This window comes from Scyliorhinus canicula, chromosome 2 (assembly GCF_902713615.1).
Source record: "Scyliorhinus canicula chromosome 2, sScyCan1.1, whole genome shotgun sequence".
Lineage (NCBI taxonomy): Eukaryota > Metazoa > Chordata > Chondrichthyes > Carcharhiniformes > Scyliorhinidae > Scyliorhinus > Scyliorhinus canicula.
In genome coordinates, this window is record NC_052147.1 from 96903983 (window position 1) to 96929938 (window position 25956).

The 25956-nt window shown below is 48.9% G+C and overlaps 1 protein-coding gene across 8 annotated transcripts in view; it reads left to right on the forward strand.

Moving 5' to 3' along the window:
- Positions 1–25956, forward strand: part of rad51b (RAD51 paralog B) — a 745951-nt gene that overhangs the window by 707161 nt on the left and 12834 nt on the right. Inside the window, exon 10 of one of the 8 annotated variants that reach the window (XM_038783654.1) lies at positions 15991–16116. The exons of the other annotated variants lie outside the window; for them this stretch is intronic. Within the exon in view, the coding sequence (XP_038639582.1) occupies positions 15991–16115 (125 nt within the window). The 3' untranslated portion in view covers position 16116. The remainder of the gene's footprint in view (positions 1–15990; positions 16117–25956) is intronic. 8 annotated transcript variants of the gene reach the window in all.

Genomic DNA, 25956 nt, shown 5'->3' on the forward strand with positions numbered 1-25956 from the left:
CAACCATTAATTCAAATACAACCCCCAAAGAATACAACACTAAGTAATCCTTAAGCTGTCGTTTTAACATCCAGAAGATTTAAAAAAGAAATTTTAACAGAAGCACATCAGGTTAAAGTCACTACTGAGAGCAGTTATTAGTTTTAAATCACCAAAGGATCGATTTACATTCTTTAGATTACAGAGAGAGAGACTAATACCCCTTCGGGCTGTGACTGCAGCTATCCAGCTCTGGAAACGAAACTAAAACGCACCCTGCAGCAAACAGCCTAAAACAAAAGTAAAAAGCTGACAGACAGCCCAGCCCCACCCACACTCTGACATCACTGATAAACACCCATTTCTTAAAGGTACATTTTTAAAACACCCATTTCTTAAAGGTACTCTCACATGACAGTGTGTACAACCTTGAACTGTATCAGGCTCATCCTTGCGCACGAGGATGTCGCGTTTACCCTGCACAGTGCCTCACTACATACTCCTCAGTTGACCTCCCCACCCAACTCCCATTCTCATTTTTCCTTGATCTTCACTACCTGCTCGCCTCCTTGCTCTCCCAGCCATCTGTATATATCTCCAATTCTACCCTCCCCTTCCACATCCAGAAGCAGCAGTTCCACTTGTGGAGCATCGTCCATTCCCTCGCTACCTGAATCCCCAAATACCTGAACCTATCCCTGGCCACCTTAAATGGTATCCCCCCTAAATTGGCTCGCTGTCCCAACTCATTCACTGGGAACACTTCACATTTCCCTACATTCAACTTATACCCCGTGAACTCCCCAAACCTTACCAACAGGCCCATGATCCTTCCCATACTCCCCGGCGGGTCCGAAACGAACAACAGTAGGTCGTCGGCATAGAGCGCCACCCGATGCTCCTTCTGTCCCCTTATAATCCACCATTACTCCGCTGACCCCCTAAGAGCCATCGCCAAAGGCTCATATACCAACGCAAACAGTAGCGGCGACAGCGGGCACCGGATACTATCCTGCACCTCCCTCGGTCCCAGGGGCTCCACTAGCGCCTGCCTCTTTACTTCCTCCAGCTGAGGAAACTCCAGCTCATCCAAAAACTTTCCCTTGTTCACCTCTTCTCCTCCCAGGTCCGCCTTGTACAATCCCGGTAATACTCCCTAAATATCTCATTTATCTTCCTCGGTTCCAATACCATATCCCCAGCTCCAGTCCGCATCCTCAATTTTTCCTTGGACATGGCCTGCCTCTGCAGCTGGTGTGCTAGCAAACCACTCGCCTTCTCCCCATATTAATATTGCACCCCTCTTGCCCTACTTAACTGTCCTACTGCCCTTCCCATTGTGAACCTATCAAATTGCCCCTGTAACCTTTCCTCCTTGCCAATCCCTCCATAGTGGGCACCCTCGAATTCTCGCTATCCACCTCCACTATCTTGCTCATTAGACTGTCATATTCCTCCCTCCTTTCCCCATCCATGTGAAGAGATAACAAGATAATCTCCCCCCAGACCAAGCGACTGCGCAATGCTTTGGACACCTTTACTAATGGTGCCAGCATTGTGCACCAGGCTCTCCACTGCGGTCGCCACCCCAGCATTGTTGGTCTCGATGCCATTCATTGCTGCTGACATCTCCTGCGCCCGTAGCCTCTGGGACTCCTCCAAGCGGTTTTGGATCTGCTGGAGTGATGCTGACATCTCCCTCTGAACGTCTCGGCTGCACCCTAACGTCTCCATCAGCTCAGGCATGATCTCTTCCACAGGCTTAGCATTAGGCTGGGACCCAGCTGGGTCCTGCAATCCAGCAGACCTCTGACTGCTGTCTAACTTGGGGGTTCCTGCCTCCTCCAGATGTACATCAGCAGCAGTGTGGTGCTCACCAGATTGTGCCCCAGAAGCCTGACCACTAACATTTCCCACCGAGGTGTGTGTAACTCCGCCGGTGAAGGGTGGGGATGACAGCTGTGACGCGACTATAACAGTTGCATCCTCGGAGCTCTCTTCTGAGGTTTCTCCTTGGAGTCAGGAGAGGGTGATGCCCAGGATGAGCCGACGGGTGAATGGACATGTGGTCAGTGGGAGGGATGGGTCAGTCAGTAAGGCAATAACAACACATGTTTGGCAGCTCCTCCGTGTGGAGCCTGGTGGTTCCCCACCTCTGCGGCGTCCGCCAGCCACCGCATTGGTGACAGCCCTGTCCTCGGCCACCCCAGTCACCTCCAGGGCCCAATCCCCAAAGGAGGTGAGGATTCTCAAGTCCGGCACCCCACCGCCAGTCTGGGCCCTCTCCCATCGATTGTGGGTTTTTCCTGAGGAGACACAGAGAGGGCATTGATAGCCACACACATGGTTCACAGGTGTGGGGGATGAAAAGAGGGTGGGGTGGAGGGAGGGTTGAAGGGGTGGGTGGAGGTAGAGGGGGATGAAGAGGGGGTTGGGGGCTGCCTGGGGGGATGCTCCCTTGAAAATGAAAATTGCTTATTGTCACAAGTTGGCTTCAAATGAAGTTACTGTGAAAAGCCCCTAGTTGCCACATTCCGGCGCCTTTTTGGGGAGGCTGGTACGGGAAGAAGCTTGGAGGGGTTGACCGACGTTGGTGTCCACCCACCTTGCTGCCCGGTGTCGGTCATTGACCTTCCGACACTGGAGGCCAGTCCTCCTGGTCATACTGCCCGAGCTGACTGCTGCCACCATCTGGTCCCAGGCAGCACTGGCTGCCTTGTGGCTCACTCTCCGGGACCCCCGGGGCAACAAGACATCCCTCCTGGCCTCCACTGTGTCCAGGAGCCTCCCCAGGTCAGCATCCACGAATCTGGGGGTCAGTCTCCTGGGCACCATTGTTGTGCACTGGCTGGGGTTGGCTGAACAAGTGCAGCTGAAATGCTGCTCGACCTTGTTAGCGGGGTGCTGGCGAGCACGGTGCTGGCGAGCCAGCATTTTGGGCGAGAACCTGTGAGGCCTCTTTATTGTGGACCAATTAACGTTGAATAGCGTTGCCGGCCTCGCTGGGTCGAGCGCTGGGGAGCTCGCAGCAATTCCCGCTCGCTACCACACTGAGATATCTTTCCGGAGAATCGCACCCATACAAATCATTACAGGAGAGAAGCTAAGAGAAACTTGTCCATGCAAAGGGTGGTAAAAATGTGGGACTGTCTCTCACAGAAAGCAGTATATATTAATAATGTTAAATCTAAGATTGATATATTTTTGCATGTTCGATGGAGAAAAGATACAAATCAGCAATGATCTCATTGAATGGTGGAACAGACTTCAGCATCTGGATGGTCCATTACTGTACCTATGATCCTAGATGCAGAGAGCTAGAGAGGGATTTCTATAGCATGGGACCTGGCGAGTTGAAGGTGCACCTTCCAATAATGGGGCTAGGGAGTGGAGCGGCATAAGAGGCTAGAGACAGAGGAGCAGAGATTTTGGGTAGGATTTGTAGAGTTGGAGGAGGCTGCAGAGATTGGGTGGTGGGGATGTTGCAAACTGCCTGGGATGGAGTGGGAGCAGATAATGGAGGTGGATATAGGCGGTTGCAGTGGAAGCCAGAATATAGCTCAGGGTCAAATAGGAAAGCAAATCTGGGAACAGACATGTTTAACCTGATACTGTGGTTGGGAAAAGGGTAGAATCAATTCAAGGGTAGAACGGAATTGTGGTGAGGGAGCAAAGACGCTGGATGGGATTCTCCGTTGGCTAACGCCGAAATCATGAAATACGATTCGGTAGAATCGGTTCCGATGCTAAAATCATGGTGGAAGCCGATTTGATGCTAAATCGTTATTCTCTGTCACCTCGACAGCGGCGTCGATGCGTTCCGGAACGTATGTACTTTAGACACCATTTGCATATCATTTGCGGGCCTGACCGGTAGACTCCACGGCATCGGCGATGCTCCGCCTCTAATGGGCCTAGTTCCCGATGGTGTGGTTCACTTGTGCTTTTAAAAAACGTGAAACCAGCGTCATGGCTGCTGAAGGAGAGAGAGGGGGTATGGAAAGTGTCCAACATCACCATAGTGGGGGATGGGGGGGGTAGCAGGAGGTGGGCAGTGGGGTCGTGGTGGACGGACACTGAACATTGTTGCCACAGTTGGAAAAGCAGCCATGAAGCTGCGAACGCCGCTGACAGCCCACTGTGAACTTAGGGCCCCCCTAGGTGTCCTCTGGCCCCAGCCGTCTCATCAGCTTTATGGGCTCGCCCCAGCACAACCAATGTCATTTTGTTCTCAGGGATGAGTGTGTGTGGGGATCATAATGTGCATCTGCAGTTGCAGCTTATCAGCCTCCCGAGTGTCAATCACGGACCTGGCAAATCCCGCACCGGTTTTCATTGGAATAGATTGTGTTGCACGTGGCGCTGGTGCTAGCCCCTTAACAGTAGCGGAATCGGTCCAGCTGTGGCCGCAGATTTGCTGTCGTGAAAGTCCACAAATTCTGCGTTGGCGTCAACACTTAGTCTCAGAAATGGAGAATCCCGCCGAATGGCTTTGGTCTTCCTAGCGTTTAACTGGAGGGAATTGCAGCTCATTGCAGCAGTGTGATAAAATCGAGGCAACGGAGAGGATGGTGGAGCGTTACAGTTGGGTGTCATCAGTGTACGTGTGCATGCTCGTTCCATATCTGCATTTTGGATATCACCAACGAACAGCTTGTTGATGAGGAAGGAGAGATAACAAAAACTGATCCTTGAAGCATTCTGGAAGTAACATTGCCGAATCAGGCAAGGGTACTTCCAGATTTGGAAGCTTAAGGAGAGGCAGATGATGAAAAGATGTTGTGAAAGACTGCGTTAAAGGCTGCAGGCGAAAGATGAAGGCAATCTCACAAGATATAATTTGCTCTTTGGATAAGGGTTCTTTCAGTATTTGACAGGGTAAAAACACAATAGAAGATATTTAGACCAGGGGTTACAGGAAATGGTCTAGATTTAGAGACAGCAGGAGACCACGGATATTGGAGCAGAAAAGATGTTTGCAGTTTGGGCATTAGTTTGCAACGGCAAAAGGATTGAGAGTGGATTGTTTGATCAGAGGAGTGAAGACAAATTTAAATAAGGTTGAGGAAAAAATCCTCAGGAGAGGGAACCATTCACAATATTAGCTAGCAGGGGTCAAAGGTAGAAAGATTGACAGTCAGCAGTTTAATAAGAATATGAGTAAGAGGGGAGCCTCATGGACAAGATGAGCTCTGAGATGGCACAGAGAGAGATATGGGCCTGAATTTTCACAGCTTTGAGATGGTGGGCTTGGAGGCAAGGAAGGGGCCGGGGGGAGCCACAGCGGGACAACGCAGTCCCACCACCAGGGAACTTACCCAAAGGTTGGCACAGAGTAGAATCAGCTTCCAGCTCCACGGAGGCAAGTAGCCAATTGAGAAGAGTAAGGCCCCAAATAGGGCAATTGAAAAGGTTCATCGCATGTGTGGGCCCATATCCCAATGGAGGCAGCCTCCCTGTGGCAGGTCGAGGGGGGGGGCGGGGGGGGGGGGGGGGGGGGGGGGGGGTTTGGAGGGACAGCGGTGGTAGTTGCAACTGCAAGTTCCAATGACAGGTCTGCAGAAAAAAAAGGCTGTCCTCACAGCCCAAATGATTCACCTGGAGGGGTTCCCCTCCACTGCAAGGGGCTTAATAGCTATGACCCTCATAATTTCTCTGAGGAATACTCCACGTTGAAACATCCTCATGGAGCCTGACCTGCCTCAACAGCACCCAATACCCTGGTGGGGAATCAGGGGGACTCCAGAGCTGCTGGGCCTGTGAAGGCGAAAGAGGCAGCCAGTGAGGAGGCCAGCTCTAAGATCATCGTGCCGGAGCGGGAGCTGCTGGAATATGTGGGATTAGGCCCAGGGCCCAGACATAGGGATCCCAAAACACGAGTTTGTATCCCCAGCTCATGGGTTTGGGAATACAACAACAACTTCTATTTATATAGTGCCTTTAATATTATAAAATGTCCCGAGGCCTGGGCAGTGCTGAAGCTAGGTTTGGCTTCATGTGTGAGGATCGAGGGAAGCATCAGTGACCACTGAACAAATGCTCGTAATCTTTGGAACAGCGAAGCTGAAGTGCTCCTCACTTGCTGCAGGTCAGGATGAAGGGGAGGAGGCATTGAAACTAAGAGCCAGAGGACTTTCTTTGCGACCCAAGATGATCCATGACATGGTTTTGGCAATGGAAGTGAAGCCCTATGGTCCACAATGTGGTAATATCAGTTGTGATGATGGATAGCTAATCCAGCCTTAGGTACAGTCAAACCTGCCCTTGGGGAAAATACCAGGTGGAATAATGGCGAATAAGAGTTTTGCAGGGGCAGAGAGAATCAAAAGCCGTTAATTTAGCAAACTCTGGAATAGCAGACTCCGATAAATAGACTCATACTGCCATATCTTAGAGTGACCTCAGGATCCACTGAGTCAGCACCCCATAGGATGAGACACCTCATGGATCCACTGTCACTGTGAGTCAGCACCCTATAGGGTGAGATACCTTAGGATCCACTGCCAATGTGAGTCAGCACCCTATAGGGTGAGAGACCTTAGGATCCACTGCCAATGTGAGTCAGCACCCTATAGGGTGAGAAACCTTAGGATCCACTGTCAATGTGAGAGACCTTAGGATCCACTGTCAATGTGAGAGACCTTAGGATCCACTGTCAATGTGAGTCAGCACCCTATAGGGTGAGAAACCTTAGGATCCACTGTCAATGTGAGTCAGCACCCTATAGGGTGAGAAACCTTAGGGACCACTGTCAATGTGAGTCAGCACCCTATAGGGTGAGAAACCTTAGGGACCACTGTCAATGTGAGTCAGCACCCTATAGGGTGAGAAACCTTAGGGACCACTGTCAATGTGAGTCAGCACCCTATAGGGTGAGAAACCTTAGGATCCACTGTCAATGTGAGTCAGCACCCTATAGGGTGAGAAACCTTAGGGACCACTGTCAATGTGAGTCAGCACCCTATAGGGTGAGAAACCTTAGGGACCACTGTCAATGTGAGTCAGCACCCTATAGGGTGAGAAACCTTAGGATCCACTGTCAATGTGAGTCAGCACCCTATAGGGTGAGAGACGTCAGGATCCACTGTTACTGTAAATCAGCACCCTATAGGATGAGAGACCTCAGAAATTCACTAAATGAGTACGGATGACAGATTCAGAAGATTGCAGAGTTACCTCGAGGAATGTCTTTCCTAAATGATGGTCATCTGATGGAGGCATAATCCAGAATAGGGGAGACAGTGGCATCATGGTATTGTCACTGGACTAGTAATCCAGAGACCCAGTGTAGTGACCTGGGTTCGAATCCCACCATGGCAGATGGTGATAAAATTCAATAGAAATCTGGAATTAGAAGTCTAATGATGATCATGAAACTATTGTTGAAAGAAACCATCTGAGTCACTCACGTCATTTAGGGAAGGAAATCAGTCATCCTTACTTGATCTGGCCTACATGTGACTCCAGATCCAATGCTTAAATGCCCTCATGGATAGGCAATAAATGTAGACCCAGCCAACGACACCCACGTCCCATGAACGAATAAAACAAAATCACCCTTTCATCCCATCCAACTACCATAAAGCCAACATTCATGGGAGTGTTTATCAGGACACTGAGTGAAGAGTGTCTGTTTCCCCCTGCATGCAAACACAGTGATGAGATTTCATATTCATTCCAAATCCCAGCACACTGGATAGGCTGACTAATTTCTGTCTGCAGGTTTGGCTCTATAGCAACGTTACACATTGAAGAATGCTGTCAATTCAAACCCTCTCTCTTTTACTGGCTGAGATAGGTATGAGTCAGAGAATGCTTGCACAAAGGAAAACAATGCATTTCAAATCCAGCCTGCGTGTATTCTCCAGATGGCACATTTTGGGCTTATTCTAAAAAACACGCTGGCCAGAAGATACTGGAAATCTGTTTGGAAAATGTATTAACAATTCCAGAGTGAAGAGATAAAGTCTTTGGCACTTTCTCAAATGGTGTTGGGAATGCAAGATGTGTAGAATATTGAGAAAACATGATGTGGAACAGAGGAAGAACCTGTACCTCCGTTCTCAGCTCAACACCGTAGACCACACTGCACCAATATCTAATACTGATTCAGACTGCCCTTCATCAAACACAGGTAAACTTCCAGTATCCTATCCCAAAACGCTGTGCCTGAAGTGGCAACATCAAAACTAGTCTGATACCTCTATCCCATCACCAATACAGGTTAATATTCCTATGCCAAAATTAAGACTGGTCTCGTAAACAGCAAAAATAGAGGTCCTTTGCTTTCTCTGAATGATATTAATAATAAACTGTGCGTCTCATGTAACTTTAGATACAGGGCGAAGCATTGGTCCACTCAAGAATGAGTAAGTAGACTTGTCTAAAATTTAGGACATGCTGTTTGGCGAGGTAGACAGTAGCTCGTTACGGCACAGCTTGGCCGGTGAAAATCGGGAGACCCCACTCCCGGGATCTATCCACCTCTCAACACCTTGCAAAACTCAACGTAATCTCGCGAAATGTTGCAAGGTGAATCCCGTGGGTGGGATCACTTTTTGGCAAATCTCCATATTAGAGTGAGGCAGCAAGCCTTACTCTAATGTGCAGATCCCCGGGCTACCTGAGGCTTTGGGATTCAATCCCCTCGGAGACCTGGGGCGAGCGTCATTTGGTACTGGTCCCCACAAATAGGAACGAGACGAAACAGCACTCATGGATATCTTCAAGGGGATCGGAGACCTCCCCAGCTGCATGCCCTTTGTGTTGGGTGGTGCCCTGGCACTGGTGCCATCTGGACATCCTGGCAGTGCCAGCCTGGCAGGGGACCCTGCCATATTGCATTCGGGCTGGGGGGGGAGGTGGGGCATTCTTTTGGGGGCTCCGGCGTGGCGTCCCGATCTACAATGGGGAGTTCCAGCAAGCGGAGCTCCACGTTGTTAAAAAACAGGGCTATGTGCCTCCTTGTTCAGGCCCATTATTCAAAGCGAGTCGCGTTGAATAGTCATGTTGAATAGCAAGTGCCGCGAAACACGCAGCTAAACGCGCTCACTAGGGACTTTGTTCCCTTTTGGAAAGATCACACCCATGGGTGATTTGCTCTTCTCCATTAATTTGCCTCAGTTTTCTCCAGTTTATGTTCCGACACCAATGACTTCTATTTAAGTGAATAGTAGATAGGTGAACAATGATTTCTCTGCTTGCAAGCCATTATATCTAGGTGTGTTTTGGAAAAAACACCAACATGGGAAGACCACAGTGAAACTGTCGATTGATGAACAAGCGTACCCTTTTTTACCCTCTTGCAACCTTCTCTCCTTTCCTGAAGACATTGACACCTAATTGGGGTCTAGTTGAAATGAAATGAAATGAAAATCGCTTATTGTCACGAGTAGGCTTCAATGAAGTTACTGTGAAAAGCCCCTAGTCGCCACATTCCGGCGCCTGTCCGGGGAGGCTGGTACGGGAATTGAACCGTGCTGCTGGCCTGCCTTGGTCTGCTTTAAAAGCCAGCGATTTAGCCCAGTGAGCTAAACCGGTAGTGATAAGCTCGAGCATCTTTCCCAGAGGCCATTCTTCAGCTTCGATCCTAGACATTGAGCACCAGCACGCTAATTGTTTCTGGGGGGTGTCACCTTGAGCCTAAATCCTGATCGCAACTCCCGTCATTATGTGTACCATTCCATCGGGATCATTGGTTAGTGGCACAATGGTGCCTCCATTAGGTCTATCCTCTTCTCTCCCGCAGAGGCTATCGGTTCAATTGTTGATGGACCAAAGGCTGATTGAGATCAGCTAACTCAGAACCTGGGACCTTCCTCATGTGTATTGTTGCTCGTTTTACTGGAGTGTGATTAACACGCCTCCGTTTAAAGGCCGTGTGCTTAACACTACTATGGCTCTGTATGTGTAATTATGCTCGGAGTCGCCAGGTGCCGTATTGAGACACCATCACAAGTATATCAAGGTCAGGTTCAAAGTAATAAATCTGTACACCGATTAGTAAGTCCAAACGATTGGTGTTTATTATAACAAATATAATAAATACACATGCATACGAGACTAAAGAGACTAACTTACTTCTAATACTAAACAACTAAATACTTATCTAAACAGGAACAGGCAAGGTCAAGGAACAAGGCCTTCGTCCCGTTCTTGGTCTGCAACTCTCTGAATCGTAAAGTTGTCAAGATCTAGCAAGGTCTGGATCACGTAGCGATCGTTGTATTGGCACTTACAGTTCGATGGCTGATGGCTCAACGGCTGGTGATGAAACTGGAGTCAGGATGCGATGTAACAAACAACAAACTCGGGTCGGAGTAAGCAAGCAGTCCTGAGCCGGAGCAAAAGCAGACCGAACCATGTGCTGCTTTTATAGGTCCTAGAAGTCCGTGCCCCCTTGGGGCGGTTCTTTTACCTGCCATGTATCGATTGGGCCTTTCCCAATCGATATCTTCCAAACCCCCCAATCTGAGGGTCGTTCCTCGATGGGTGGGGCGGTCCCTACGGTTCTTTGTGTTGGTTGCTGTGGCGCCATTCTGTCTGGGCGTCTACGGAAAAGTATCCATTGATACTGAAATGTTTCTATTGTGCGGGATCTGGATCACCTCATTACTATGCAGATCTGTTTTCATTTGCACCTTTGGCTGAAACTCTGCACCTGGCCAAAAACTGGTTTCTGTACATGCAGAATGCAAATTAGTCTTCTGCAAGCTGCTTGTCCTCACTAAGACTGTTTTTCCCTGCAGCCTTAGCAGTTCTCCATTTTGTAGCCCAGTGTCCATCTTAGATGGCTACAGTATGATGGAATAGTCAGTGCCCACCTGCTAGATGGGGAGAGTATCTCTGTGACTAGATGTTAGTAGAAGATGGTCTCTCCATGAATGGAGCTGTTCGGGGCCCCCAAATTTTCATCAGATTTGTTTAAAGGAATAGGCAATTGCACATCCATGTTTGCCAATTGCACTAAATTAGGAGGGACAGTGCAACTGGAAGCAGCAAATTACAAAGAGACATTGATAGTAAAAATGGGGGGAAAAAACAATGGCAAATGGAGTTTGGTTTGTAAAAGTGTGAGGTCATCCATTTGGGACCCAAGAAAGCTACATTGGAGTATTTTCAAAGTGGTAAGAAACTTGGAATTGTAATGGGGCAAATAATTTTTTGGAATCAGACTACAAACATCACTTGGAGCTAGTAGACCACTACAAAAAGCAACAATTCAAAACATTAATGGAAGATACACAAACCAAAAAAATTGGACAGTCTCAGCAGGCCTGGCAGCGTTTGCGGAAAGAGAAGAGAGCGAACGTTTCGAGTCTGGATGACAAAAGAGCTTTGGCAAAGAGTCATCCAGACTTGAAACGTTAGCTCCCTTCTCTCTCCACAGATGCTGTCAGACCTGCTGAGATTGTCCAGGATTTTCTGTTTTGGTTTCGGATTCCAGTATCCGCAGTAATTTGCTTTATCCATAATGGACGATGCACATTTATCTCCAGGGGGTTAGTATGTGGGTGAGCAAGTTATGCATTAGTCATGAAATAGCAATAAATTGCAGGCGGTTAAGATGAATATTTTGCTGCGGTTTTTATTTTTATTTCAATGCTTGCTGGTCTTTTTCCTCATTTGTGTGGCCAGGTAAGGTGGCAAGGATTAGGAGGTTGGTACTTCAGAGAAGGCGAAAGTTGGGAGGGCTTTGCCCTAACGAACCTGTCATACTGTTATTGGGTGGCGAACGTTGAGAAGGTGTGGGGTTGGAGCAAGGAATCAGAAGCTTTGTGGGTGAGGATGGCGGCAGGCTCTTGCAACGGGTTGGGGTTGCGGGCGCTGGCAATGGCTGCGCTCCTGTTTGCCCCAAGGAAGTTCTTGGGGAGTCCTTTGGTGGTGGTTATGCTGAAAATATGGAGGCAATTTTGGTAGCACCGCAGGTTGGGGGCGGGGTCGAAGTTGATGCTGATCCGAAGGAACCACAGGTTTGAACCAAGGAGGATGAATGTGAGGTTTTGGGGATGGGAGGAACGAGGGATGATGGAGATGAAGGACTTGTTTTTGGGGGGTGGTTTTCATGTTTGGAAGAGTTGAGGGAGAGGTTTGGGGTCCCACTTGGGGTGGTTCAGGTACATGCAGGTGCGGGATTTTGCGGAAAAGGTTTTTACGACTTTTCCGCTGGCACCACTCTCCTTGTTGGAGAGGGTGTTGATGGTGATGGGGTTCGAGGGGGGGGGGTCATCTCGACGATCCATGGGAGGATTTTGGAGGAAGATAAGGCGTCTCTGGAGGGGGTGAAGGCCAAGTGGGAGGAGGAGCTGGGGATGGTGCTGGAGGAGGGGTTGTGTTGTGAGGTGTTGCGGAGGGTGAATGCCTCAACCTCATGTGCGAGGCTGGGGTTGATACAGCTAAAGGTGGTACACCGAGCACACCTGACAAAGTCGAGGATGAACCTACTGTTCGTGGGGTGGAGGATATTTGTGAACGGTGTGGGTGGGGCCCAGCCAATCATGTCCACATGTTCTGATCCTGTTTGAATTTGGAAACATTTTGAGGTTGTTTTCGGCACCATGTCGGTAATTTTACATGTGGAATTAGAGCCCAGTCCCTTGGGGACCATATTCAGGGTGTCGGACTTGCAGACGGGAGTGGGGCAGATGTTTTAGCCTTCGCCTCGTTGATACGCAGGCGGGTCCTGTTGGGGTGATGGTCAGCTTCTCCACCCTATGCCTTGGTGTGGCTGGGGGATTTAATGGAATTCTTGCACTTAGAAAAGGTGAAATTCGCTTTAAGAGGGGTGATCAGCGGTTGGTGCTGGATTTATTTTGTTTTGTAATATTATGTGTGTCGAATGTAAAATGTTAAAATTTGAATCAAAATACCTTTTTTTTAAAAAGCCAGAAATCCCAAAGCATGACAGAAGGACTGAACTGTTACGGGCATCTCGAGCTTAGTGTCTTATTCTGCTAGTCAGTTACGGCCATACTAAACCTTGTTCCATGTCTTTAAGAAATTAATTGATAGGAGCGGCACGGTGGCGCAGTGGTTAGCATTGATCCCGGCCCCGGGTCATTTTCCGTATGGAATTTGCACATTGTCCCCGTATCTGCGTGGGTCTCACCCCCACAACCTAAAGATGTGCAGGTTAGGTGGATTGGCCACGCTAAATTGCCCCTTAATTGAAAATAAATTATTGGGTGCTCTAATTTTTTTTTATTATTTACAAAAAAAGAGCAATTGATACCACTTGGAACTACATTTGAGGGTAATCAACGGTTAAGGTGTTAAAGATGAGGAACCACGGCTGGAGGTCAAATACCATTTAGCCACGGCCTGAGTGGCGGGACAGGTTCGAGGGGCAAATATCCTACTCCCCCTGCCGGAGTCATACATTTCTTAGTTAAACTAGAGGCTGGTCATTGTTCTTCAGCAAAGCACAGCTCAGTGAAAGAATTATAAAATCAAGCTCAGAGAGAAGAAAAATAGGATGCTGAGGGTCAGAAAGGACAGACAAATAGACTCTGTTAATATAATAAATCCACTCAGGAATTCAGGAAAAACTTCTTTAAACAGAGAGTGGTTAGAATGTGGAAATTACTACCACCAGGAATGTTTGAGGTGATTAGCGTCAAGACATTCTAAAGAGTGCCGAAAACAACCTCAAAATGTTTCCAAATTCAATGAGGCATTGGGTTAGAAGGGTATATTGATGGAATTAGATGGGAGTAGATTCATGTGGAGCATATGTATCTGCAAAGAATGGTTGGCCGAATGGCCTCTTTTTGGAGCCATAAGATTCGATGTAACCCTGTGTAATTCAATGTGGGACATCCTGAAGATGTGAAAGGTTCTACATAAATGCAAGTCTTTTTTTTTCTTTGCATCCATTGTCCATCCTTAATTTATTTTGTGAAAGTGGTGGTGAGCTGCTATCATGACCTGCTGCAGTCCATGTCGTGTAGGTACTCCTCCAATTGTGGTTAGGTGGGACATTCCAGGATTTTCCCCGGTAACGATGAAGCAATGGTGAGATATGTGCAAGATGCAAGAAGGTCTTGAAGGTGTCTGCGTTTCCAAGGCATTGTTGCTGTTGGCTTTTTAGATGATTATCATAGAGGAGAGATGTGCTGTTAAAGCACCCTTACAGAGTTGCTGCAATGCATACTGGAGATTGTACATGCTGCAGCAATGCACCGCTAACTGAGGCAATGTATGAAGCATCCAGGGACATCAATTTGTTCTGTGCAGGATGATGTTGAACTTCGGTGTTGTTTGAGCTCCCGTCGTCCAGGCGTGTGGGGAGTATTCCATCACAGACTTGACGAAAGCCTATTGCCGATGGTTAGCAGGGTAGTTCCAGGACTTTGACCCAGAAACCATTAACCATGGCTCAATGGCAGGGATGCCGCCAATCATTAGCACAGTGTACCACAGCTGTTATTTCCTGGCCCTTGGCACAGTAAGTCAACAATTGAAGCAGCATTTGGTTAACTCACTTGACCACCAGAGAGTGCTTCATTTTGATTGTTGGACTTTAAAGAAAAGTGGATTGATATCACCCTGACTGAGAAACTTATTCATCATTCAACCTTTCTGTCTGATGTGAAGGGAGCTTTTTTTTTCAAAATACCGGTGCCATGAGCAAAGTCCTTGCTAAAAATAATCTGCATTCTGCATTAAAGCCTCCATAAAGCTTAGCACCACAGTGGCTCAGAATCCATCTGAGAGCCAGCTGACAACTGTGAGGGCTAAAATGGTTGGAATTTCTCAGAGAGAACGAGTGGGAATGTCTGGCCAACATATGTGTGTTTATGGAACTCAAACAGGTAAAGAAGGGCCTGTGTGCCGGAATTGGGAGCGGGAAACCTAACGGGGCAGTTTCGAAGCTGCTCGTACTGTTAATAGAAGCTCTGTGGGATTTATGGCTCAAGCTGTTTAGTGACTTTTGAAAAATTGCTGTATGATCTTTTTTTTCCAGAGGTGTAAACAAGAAGCAGGGGAATGGAAGCCAGGCGTAAGTTACCATTAGTCACGCAACTGGCTGCTGTCAAAGGATCCAAGTTGGGCAATCACCAAAAATATGCCTGTTTAATTTATGATGACTTCCAAAAGAAGCATTGCAGTTGCTTTGAAATGACTTTCAGTCAGCTGTTTCCCACCCACCCTCCCCATGCCAATATTCCCCTTGAACTCAATGATTCCTCACCATGGTGCTGTTTCAGTGATGCCTCATCCAATTGGCCATTCTTTATGTGATGAGACTCAGCAATTTGCTCAGTCTTGAGTTGACTCATGGTCCAGCAGCGCTTCAACTTGGCATTTTTGTTCTTCTTTTTGAATCTCTCAGTTACCCTGCACACCCCTCTCTCGCCGCCCCCCATTTGTATTTTCCTTCAATCCTATAACCCTCTGAGATCGCTTCGCTCCTCCAATTCTGGCACCTTGGGGATCCATGATAATATAATAATCTTTATTGTCACAAGTAGGCTTACTTTAACACTGCAATGAAGTTACTGCGACAAGCCCCTAGTTGCCACACACCGGTGCCTGTTCGGGTACACAGAGGGAGAATTCAGAATGTCCAAATAACAGCACGTTTTTCGGGACATGTTGGAGTAAACCGGAGCATCCGGAGGAAAACCACACAGACACGGGGAGAACATGCAAACTCCACACAGACAGTGACCCAAGCCGGGAATCGAACCTGGGACCCTGGTACTGTGAAGCAACAGTTCTAACCACTGTGCTCCCGTGATGTCCAACATTTGAACGTTGGTGGCTGTGCCTTCAGCTCCCAAGACCCTCAGCTTTGGAATTCCTTCTCAAATTCCTCTGCCTCTCTACCTCTCTCTTCCTTTAACACGCTTTTTAAACCTACCTCTGTGACCAAGCCACCATTCTTTTTGTCTCCTTATGTAGCCCAGGGTCACATTTTGTTTGAAAATCATTGCTGTGAAATGCCTTGGGACGTTTTACTATGTTAAAGGCACAATATAAATCCAAGTGCTTGTTTCTGTTGAACAGCTCCCCACTCCTCTTCACATCCAACATCTGGATCTGAGAGCATCACAAGACAAGAAGAAGAAGCAGGAAACCTGGCTGATCCATTTTACCCTACTTACATCCCTTCACTTGATCCATGGCATTGAGGTCAGTCGTAGGGCCTTGGCTGCCCCTCCCCTCAACCCACTCCCCAGGCGTTCCTCCCAGCTTTGATCAAATTCAACACAGACAAAAAAATCTAGGATAGTCATGGTCAGTGCTCCTAAGCCAGTCCCAGGAGTTCTGTTGGTTGTTGTGAGCCACCCCCGGACCATCCCCCAGCCCCCACCAAAGCTCGCCCTGCACGTGGAACGGCTCCCACTCGACTGTGGCGGCGCTGGACTCGGTCCGCAGCCGCCACGCCGGGTTCACGGTAATAAATAGCATGAGTGAGCCATGCCGTCGGGAAGTCAGCCCATCGGGGGCAGAGCATCGGGGGAGGGCCTCAGGTGATGTCATGAGGCTGTCCATACGGCATGCAGTGTAGTCTGCGGGTCCGCCGTTTTGGAGGGGGTGGAGCATCGCAGAAGCAGCGCTGCCCTCGATTTCGGTGCAAACAGGGGCTCTCCGGCCGATCGTCGAAAGCGATTTCGGTGTTGGGGACTGGTGAACCCCGTCCCTGATTTTAACTGTCAGGAAAGAACAATTTCAAACAAAAGATCAGTCACACCCCGACCACATCTGCACAAAATACACTTAAATTGTAGCAAATTTGTGGGTTTACAGTAGTGAGGTCTGTTAATAATTCAGTCTAATATCAAGTTGAGAGACATTTAACTCAAGGTGCAGTGTGACAAATTTAAAGGTGGGCACTTGCACTTTTTCTCTTGTATGTCATTTTACAACACTATTTTCTGCCTTTGTATCTTAATTTCCTGCGATTGCAAAACTCATGTTTTGTCTATATATACCATAAATAAATATCTATATGCTGTGTAGATAGGCCTTTATGGCATCCACCTGTTTGTGCATTTGAATGTTCCTGCAACATTTTAAAATGCAAACCATGTGTCTCGACTTTAATCCTGGCTATCGGACCATGTTCACGTTGAGATTGCAGTTGCTAATCCTGAATGCAGCCGAGGGTCTGCAATTTTGTGGTTGTTTGGGTATTCATATTGCTTTTCCAGAGAGTAATTTTGCCACAGACTTATTGTATTGTTCCCCATTTAATAAACTCTTAATTTTTCAAGTGACCAGTATAATCGTCAATGTATAGGTCATACTAATATAAAACTGGATTGCTGCAGACCATTTTGAATTGTGAGGCTTGGGAAATTGAGAGCTATTTTGAAGTTTTGTTTGATGATCTTGAGAGTTTGGGTCCTCGTCGATGGATCCACTCTGTGGCTAAGAGAACAAGTTCCTGCTGCAGCTGATGAATGTGTAGGCACGTATTTTTTTTTTCTTTTTAATGAATTTAGAGTACCCAATTCATTGTTTCCAATTAAGGGGCAATTTGGCGTGGCCAATCCACCTACCCTGCACATCTTTTGGGTTGTGGGGCCGAAACCCACGCAAACACGGAGAGAATGTGCAAACTCCACACGGACAGTGACCCAGAGCCGGGATTGAACCTGGGACCTCGGTGCCATGAGGCAACAGGGCTAACCCACTGTGCACCGTTCTGCACCGGCACATATTTTTAAACTCAGTCAGTCACATAGGCCTTTGCTTTGCCACTCACCACAAGATGCAGGCCATTGTTTAGTCTTTATGACATCTTGTGTTTGTCTTCATAGAATCCCTACAGTGCAGAGGGAGGCCATTTGACCCATCGGGTCTGCACCGACCCGCTGAAAGAGCTCCCTACCTAGGATCACTCCCCCGCCCTTCCTTGTAACCCCATCTAACCTGCACATTCTTGGACACCCAGGGGCAATTTAGCATGGCCAATCCACCTAACCTGCATATCTTTGGATTGTGGGAGGAAACCAGAGCACCCGGAGGAAACCCACACAGACACGGCGAGGAAGTGCAAACTCCACACAGACAGCCAATCAAGGCCAGAGTTGAACTTTGATTATGCTATGGGTAAGTGGTGGATGGGCCATGCCTTTCTATAAAACCAAGACTAATCATATTCACACAAACTTTCAGTACTTCAGACTGTGACAAGTGCCAACTCTGCAGTAGAGAAACTTCAGGGCTGAGAAGGCAGAGCACTGCCCCTGTGGAGAGGGATTTGGAATCAGGCAGTGCCACTGGGTTGTATCAAGGTGCTTCGTAACACACTGCCAGTCGTGGCTCAGTAAATAGCAGTCTTACCTCTGAGTCAGAAGATTGTGTGTCGCAAGGCCCACTCAAGAGGCTTGAGGACATAATCCTGGCTAACACTCAAAGGCAATACTGAGGGAGCACTACATTGTCAGAAGTACCATCTTTCGAAAGAGACCGAGGCGCTGTCTGCCCTTTCAGGTGGAAGAAAATGGTACGATGACACTTTTTCAACGAAGAGCAAGGACGTTCTTCCTGGTGTTCTGGCCTACTCTTACTCAACTAACTAACAAATGATCATGTCATTTGTCTCATTGCTGTTGCTGGAGCTTGCTACACTTCCCTGCAACACTGACCACATTTCAACGGTGCTTTATTTGTTCTCCAGTGCTTTTGAACACCCTGAGGCACTCGAGAAATGCAAGTATTTTTCATCCTTTTAAGATAAAGCAAGGACTGGGTTGCACAGTGACAGCTCTGAAGCACATGGTCAGAAGTTCAGCCATGTTGTCTACTGAGCTGTCAACCAAAGTGTAGGCGATTCCGCACATCGAAGGGGAGGAAAACATAGAACAGAGAGGGATGCTGTGGCAATGCTTTTGTGAATGGTTAAATAAAGCATAGGCATAATGTAACTGCCGAGTCCCAGTTTATTCAGCAAGGCAAGAGTTACTGAAGATAATTCTGGTTTCTCCAGCAGGGCAAGGGTTACTCGTGTAACTGAGAGTTCCTGTTTCTCCAGGGTAAGGGTTAGTTGTACTAAATATACAGAGTATCTGTTTCTTCATCAAAATAAGACTTAGTCACTGTAAATGTACAGACTTCTCCAACAAAGCTTAAATACAATTTTGGAGAGGGTCCAAATATGAGGTCATGCTTTTAACATTGGTCGCAAACAAAATTTGAGGCCCTTATGTTAATTGACTTTTAAAGCTATGAATAGCATTCAGTAAACACTTAATTAATTCAAAGCACAGATAAGGAATTGATTGAAAATTTAACCTTCACATTTCTGAAGGCCAGTCATTAAATAATTATGCAACATCTGCACAATGAGTTAGAGACCATGTGAAAAGAGATCTGGCATCATCCAGGCCTTCACTGAAGCATATAATAAAGACTTGCATTTTATCTGCTGCCATGGTCTTATGGTGACCCTGCACAGCATGGGAATTTAAACAAAAGGCTATGCATATGTACGAAGTGGCCCTTCGTTCGATCAAATTTCAACATAATGGGCGAGGGACGATCTCCCAAACCTCAAAGGTGTGCATCACACACACATCAGACCAGAATGGGATACCATCACCCACACATCAGACCAGAATGGGGTTTGATCACCCACACATCAAACCACAATGGGGTTTGATCACCCACACATCAAACCACAATGGGGTTTGATCACCCACACATCAAACCACAATGGGGTTCGATCACCCACACATCAAACCACAATGGGGTTTGATCACCCACACATCAAACCACAATGGGGTTTGATCACCCACACATCAAACCACAATGGGGTTTGATCACCCACACATCAAACCACAATGGGGTTCGATCACCCACACAGCAAACCACAATGGGATTTAAACAGACAATATCCATCAGTTTGCCAGGTGTCCTGGCCAATGTTTATCCTACAACCAACATCACTAATACAAATTATCTGGACATTTATTACGTTGCTGTCTGGGGAAGTTTGCTCTCCACAAATTGGCTGCACTTGTTTCTGCATAAGAGTGAGTACTCTTTAAATGTACTGAATTGACTGTATAGCACAATGTAATACCCTGAGGTCATGAAAAACGCTAATAAATGCAAGTACTTTATTTCCTTTTCTTTCCTTTACGGGGAAGGGATGGTGAGAATCTAGAGACAGTTTCTGCTCCTATTCATTACATGTGTTTGGCACAGCTCTGCAGCGATGCACACTGCAGCAGATTACCCCGCCAACACTTGAGGCAGAATCTTGTGCCACCAGTGATGTCTTGGTCACTGACTGAAGGGCCATGTTGCCTCTCCAAGAAGGGCCAACGGTATTCCCTACCAATCAGGCACTTGTTAAGGCACAGTCAGGCCTTTTCCCAGGATCAGGGATAGGGCCGAGATTTCCCCCTCCCATATCAGAGCTGTCCAGCCACATACAGGCCAGCAACTGTTTTGAATGGCTGCACCACTGGAGAGGAGGTGACTGCTGCCAGTGCAAGACCCACCCAGGCCCCAGGTTAAAGATGGCAGGAGGAGGTACACAGGCTGCGTGTAACGGGGGACTGGAGGGGAGTCAGCAGCAAGGGCAGGGATTGGATCATTGGGGCTCCCCTCCTTTCCTGATGGGAGCCGGTATGCAAACATGTCAGGTTTTGCTTTGTGCATGTCCCAAGGCAAGCTCCACGCCTCCGCTGGGTTAATATCAACATACCAATGGCAGTGAGATGAGACCCTTAATTTTTCACTGGAGAGGGCACATGATTTCACCCTTGCTGTCCAAACTCCGATACAGATTAACCATTTGGTGAGATTGCCTGGAATGGAGTGTTGGGGCCTGTGCCCGTCAAATTGAACCCCTCCGCAAGGAGCCAGGGGAGAGGGATAAATGAGAGAAAGTGGGCGGAAATGCGAAGGTTAAGGAAGTGCAGTTGAGACAGTTGTCTCAATAGTGACTTCATACTGGGAAGCCTGTCGAGTGCTAACACTGTGAACCAGTCGCTGCGTGTGGTTTCACTGTTCTTCTAATCTGTCGCTGAGATGCTTTAATTGAACTTTGCTTAATGTAATCGGCATAAATCGTTATCTGGCTGAGCAGGAAGTGGGTGCAAACAGCAGGCTATATCAACATTTTATATTGTGCTACGAGACCTGGGTAGCTGCCGTCAGACAGAGCCTAGTGCCCTCTCTCTAGTTCAGAGAGCATTCTGTGCCCCCCCCAAATCGAGATTAGTCAAAAGAAACACCATGCGCTCTCTTGACTGGGTCAGTCTAACAGAACCCTTTGCGCTCTCTGTCTGGGTCAGCCATATGGAATTCTGTACCCTCTCTGCCTGGATCAGTCAGACAGAAGGAACCCTGTGTTCTCTGTCTGGATATGTCAGAGAGAACCCGTGCCCTCTCAGCAACACACTGCAGTTTAATTTACCTGGTCCACCCCATTGAAGGTCTGTCATTCTCATTCTTTCAATCTGGGGAACCTGACTCCTATCCCTGGTTGAGATGCCATTTGGATTAATGGGGATGTGCATTACACTGTGTTGCTCATAGACTGTAATAGCCACATTAACTATATCAAAGGTTGTGGGTTTAAGCCCACTCCACAACTTGAGGACACCACCTTCAATGCCACACTGAGGGAGGACGGCATTGTTGGAGGCCCTATTTTCTTGTCAAAATGTCTTGCTTGTCTTGTTCAATCACATGGACCATAAAGCTCCCATTGCTCTATTCAAGAGGCTGGAGTTCTTCCGGACAACATTCCTTCTCACATCCAACACCACCAAAAACAGATTCACTAGTTTTTCACCCCATTGCTATTGCGAGACCTCACTGTGTACAAAATTGGCTGTCACATTGACCTAGAAAACAATGAGTGAACTTCACGGTATGTAAAGTACACAATGAAATGCTGTGAAACATTTCTCAGCAATGCAATGACTCTATCACTCTTTATCATGAGTTTCAGTCCATATTGCGGCTTGTACTCTGTGGTTTTTTAGATGCTAATTTTCTTCATAAACCATTAGTCTTTCAGGTTATTGTTATGAACAGAAAGGGAGTTATTTTACACAGCATTAATTTCTCCTCTCATCCCCCAACCACAAACGGAAAGTTGTTTTTGATTTGCTTCCCCCTTTATAAGCAGTGGTATATTTCCCAACCCCTCTGTTTTGGTGCGATCAAATCTTCTATTAACAACCCTGCAGTAAACTCAAGATGAGATGAACTCTTTTTCTAACAAATTTAGAGAACCCAATGCATTTTTTCCAATTAAGGAGCAATTTAGCGTGGCCAATCCACCTAGCGTGCACATATTTTTGGGTTGCGGGGGCGAAACCCACGCAAACACGGGAAGAATGTGCAAACTCCACACGGCCAGTGACCCAGAGCTGGGATTGAACCTGGGACCTTGGTGCCGTGAGGCAGCAGTGTTAACCACTGCGCCACCGTGTTGCCCCTAAGATAGGATGAACTCAGAGTTAGTTTTTTTTGTGCACACTCAAACGCAGGAGGATAGTCGCAATGTTCCTTTGCATTCATGCAGTAAAGGAGAGATAGAGAAAAGAAAGATTTACAATGCAGAGACCACAGGGGAAGGAGATAGTGGGCGCGTTCTAACCGAATGGGAACAGAATCCCGTAATGAACGCGTTTACCCGGGGGTTTCTCAGTGCTTGCAGCGTCGAGAAACGCCACGCTATCTACCAGCACTCTGGTTCCATTCGGGGCTTCAGTGGGGAGTGCTCTGCCGAACCTACATTTAGTCCTGTTTCCAGCACCGAGAAGCACCCCTCGTCCCTGCCATCTGGCAGTGCCACGCTGGCACGGCTCGGGTTCCAGGGTCAAGGTGTCCAGATGTGCCAGTAGTACCAGGGTGCCACCCGGCCAGAAGACTGGAGGGCCTCCGATCCCCTGGGAGGACACCCCCCTCCCAATGCATGCCGTTCCATCTGATCCCCGTTTGTGGAGGCAGGCACTGAAAGATCTCACCCGACGTCTCTGAAGCGAAGGGGTTAGATCCCAATGCTTCAGGTAAATCAGGGGAATGGACTAGAGTGAGACTAGCTGTCTCACTATAATATGCAGATTTACAAAATAGTGATCCTGCCACAATGGGCGGGATTCATATCGCGATTCTCATGAGATCATATTAGATCTCATGAGGCGTGGCAAGCCAGGTAGATCCCGGAAGAGGAATCTACCGGCCACACTGCCTTTCAGAAGCAACTTAGCTGGTAAATCACGCTGAGTGTTTCCATGGGTTCCAGAGTCCAGAAACACAGTCCAATGGAGTATTCCTTTCCATAGATCAGTGGGTTGAAAACCAATGCTGTAAAATGCACTTTTCCAGTGGTGCTGACTTCACATGGTAAGATTGGCATGCAGAGGTAAATCAGTCTTATAAGTGATGATGCGGGTTGCGGCTATGACCAGCTAAGTCGCACGTTTGGCTGCTCCTGTTAGGAAGGTGTTTTCGGGCCGATTGGAGGGCCCCTAACGGCGCTGGAACGGCAATTCCCGGTGGGGGAAGGTTCCCAGAGGAGAACCCCGTCAAATTTATGGTCGTCACCCGAAGTGGGGCAGGAAAAAAAGCGGCAGCAGCTCCCCGAAAAAAACGGGGGAAGAAATCCAAAATGGCGGCCGGCGGCGCACCCGAGGACTGGAGGAAATGGGCGGAGGAGCAGCAGGCCGCTCTCCTGCGCGTCTTCACGGAGCTGAAAGTGGAGCTGCTGGAGTCGATGAACGCGACGACCACCAGGCTGATGGGGGCACAGGCGACCCAAGAGGCGTCAATTCGGGAGCTGCAGCAGGAGATGACTGTGAGGGAGGAGGAGGCCACGGTCCTCGTGGGAAAGGTGGAGGTGCACGAGGCACTCCACCTGAGATGGCAAAACCGATTGGAGGAGATGGATACCCGCATGAGGCGGAAAAACCTGAGGATCCTGGGCCTGGCAGAAGGGCTGGAGGGGTCGGACCTCCAGGGGTATGTGGCAGAAATGCTGGGCTCACTGATGGGGGCAGGGGCCGTCCCTTCGCCCCTGGAATTGGAGGAGGCCTACAGAGTAATGGCCAGGAAGCCAAGAGCAAACGAACCCCCGAGGGCGGTGCTGGTTCGGTTCCAGCGATTCAGTGACCGGGAGAGGGTGCTGAGGTGGGCCAAGAGAGAGAGGAGCAGCAAATGGGAGAACTCGACGGTGAGGATCTTTCAGGACTGGAGTGCGGAGGTGGCAAAGCGGCGGGCCCGGTTCAACCGGACGAAGGCGGTGCTGCATGCCAAGAGAATTAGATTCGGGATGCTGCAGCCAGCGCTTGTGGGTGACCTACAAGGACCAGCACCACTATTTCGAGTCCCCGGAGGAGGCGTGGGCCTTTGTCCAGGAAGAAAAGCTGGACTCGAACTAGAACCAGGGGATACTTGGCGGTCGTTGCCGCTCTGGTACTTTAAGCTGGACACGTGGCTTTCTGTTGGTTGGATTTTCACTTGGCCGTATTTTTGGACCCTTTTTGTTCTCTATACCAGTTTTTTCTCTCTTTTTCCTGTTATTTATAATGTTATGGTGGGAGGGCGGGGTGGGGGGGGAGTGCCGGGGGTATGTGTTTCTTGTGGGGTTTTTGGTTGTTTTGTATTTATCGGTGGGAGATCGGGGACGGGGGTGGAACTGAAGATGGAGGGGCGGGGAGGGGCAGGGCGAAAGCGTGGGCTTTCCTCTGGTTTCCCGCGCACGGGGCAGAGGAGGGAGGGGGGTGGGAGTAAGGGGCGTGGTCAGCAATGGCTCCCTTTCCCGCGCTGGAGCGGGGTCAAGGAGGGGTGGTAAGGGGGGGGACGTCCCCCCATGCCGGGAGGAGCCGGAGTGTGGCAGGGGCAGCCGGGTCAGCGTAAACCAGCTGACTCACGGAAGTACTATGGAGGGTGCGTCGCGGCTAGGAAGGGTCCTAGCCTGGGGGGGGGGGGGGAGGGGGGAGGGGGGAAGGGGGGGCCACCGGGTTGCTGCTGAAAAGGCCAGGGAGGAGAAGTTGAGGACTGGAGGGGGGGGGGGGGGGCGTCATCGCCATGGGGAGCGGGTCAGAAAGGGAGGGCTGACTCGGGGCGAGCAGGTGACAGGATATGGCTAGTCGGCGGGGGAAAGGGGCGGGCTGCCCTTCGACCCGGCTGATCACTTGGAATGTGAGGGGGCTGAATGGGCCGGTCAAGAGAACGAGAGTAATCTCGCATTTGAAGGGGCTGAAGGCGGATGTAGCAATGCTACAAGAGACCCATTTGAAGGTGGCGGACCAGGTCCGCCTGAGAAGGGGGTGGGTGGGACAAGTGTTCCACTCAGGACTGGACGTAAAGAACCGAGGGGTGGCGATCCTGGTAGGGAAGAGGGTGTCGTTCGTGGCGGCGGAGGTGGTGGCGGATAAAGAGGGTAGATATGTCATGGTGAAGGGTAGGCTGCAGGGGGAGAAAGTGGTGATGGTTAACGTGTATGCCCCGAACTGGGACGACGCTGGCTTCATGAGGCGCCTACTGGGCCTCATTCCGGACCTGGAGGCAGGGGGCCTGATCATGGGGGGGACTTCAACACAGTGCTGGACCCCGTGTTGGACAGATCGAGTTCAAGGACGAGTAGGAGGCCGGCAGCGGCAGAAGTGTTAAAGGGGTTTATGGAGCAGATGGGAGGGGTGGACCCCTGGAGGTTTGGGAGGCCGAGGGCGAGGGAGTATTCCTTTTTCTCCCATGTCCACAGAGTCTATTCTAGAATTGACTTTTTTGTATTAAGCAGGGGACTGATCCCGAAAGTACGGGAAGTGGAGTACTCGGCCATAGCGGTCTCAGACCACGCACCACACTGGGTAGATTTGGAAATGGGAGAGGTGCGAGACCAGCGTCCGCTGTGGCGTCTGGATGTGGGGTTGCTGGCGGATGAGGAGGTGTATAAGAGTATTGAGAGATATCTGGACATTAATGACACGGGGGAGGTGCAGGTGGGGATGGTATGGGAGGCCCTGAAGGCGGTGATCCGGGGGGAGCTGATCTCCA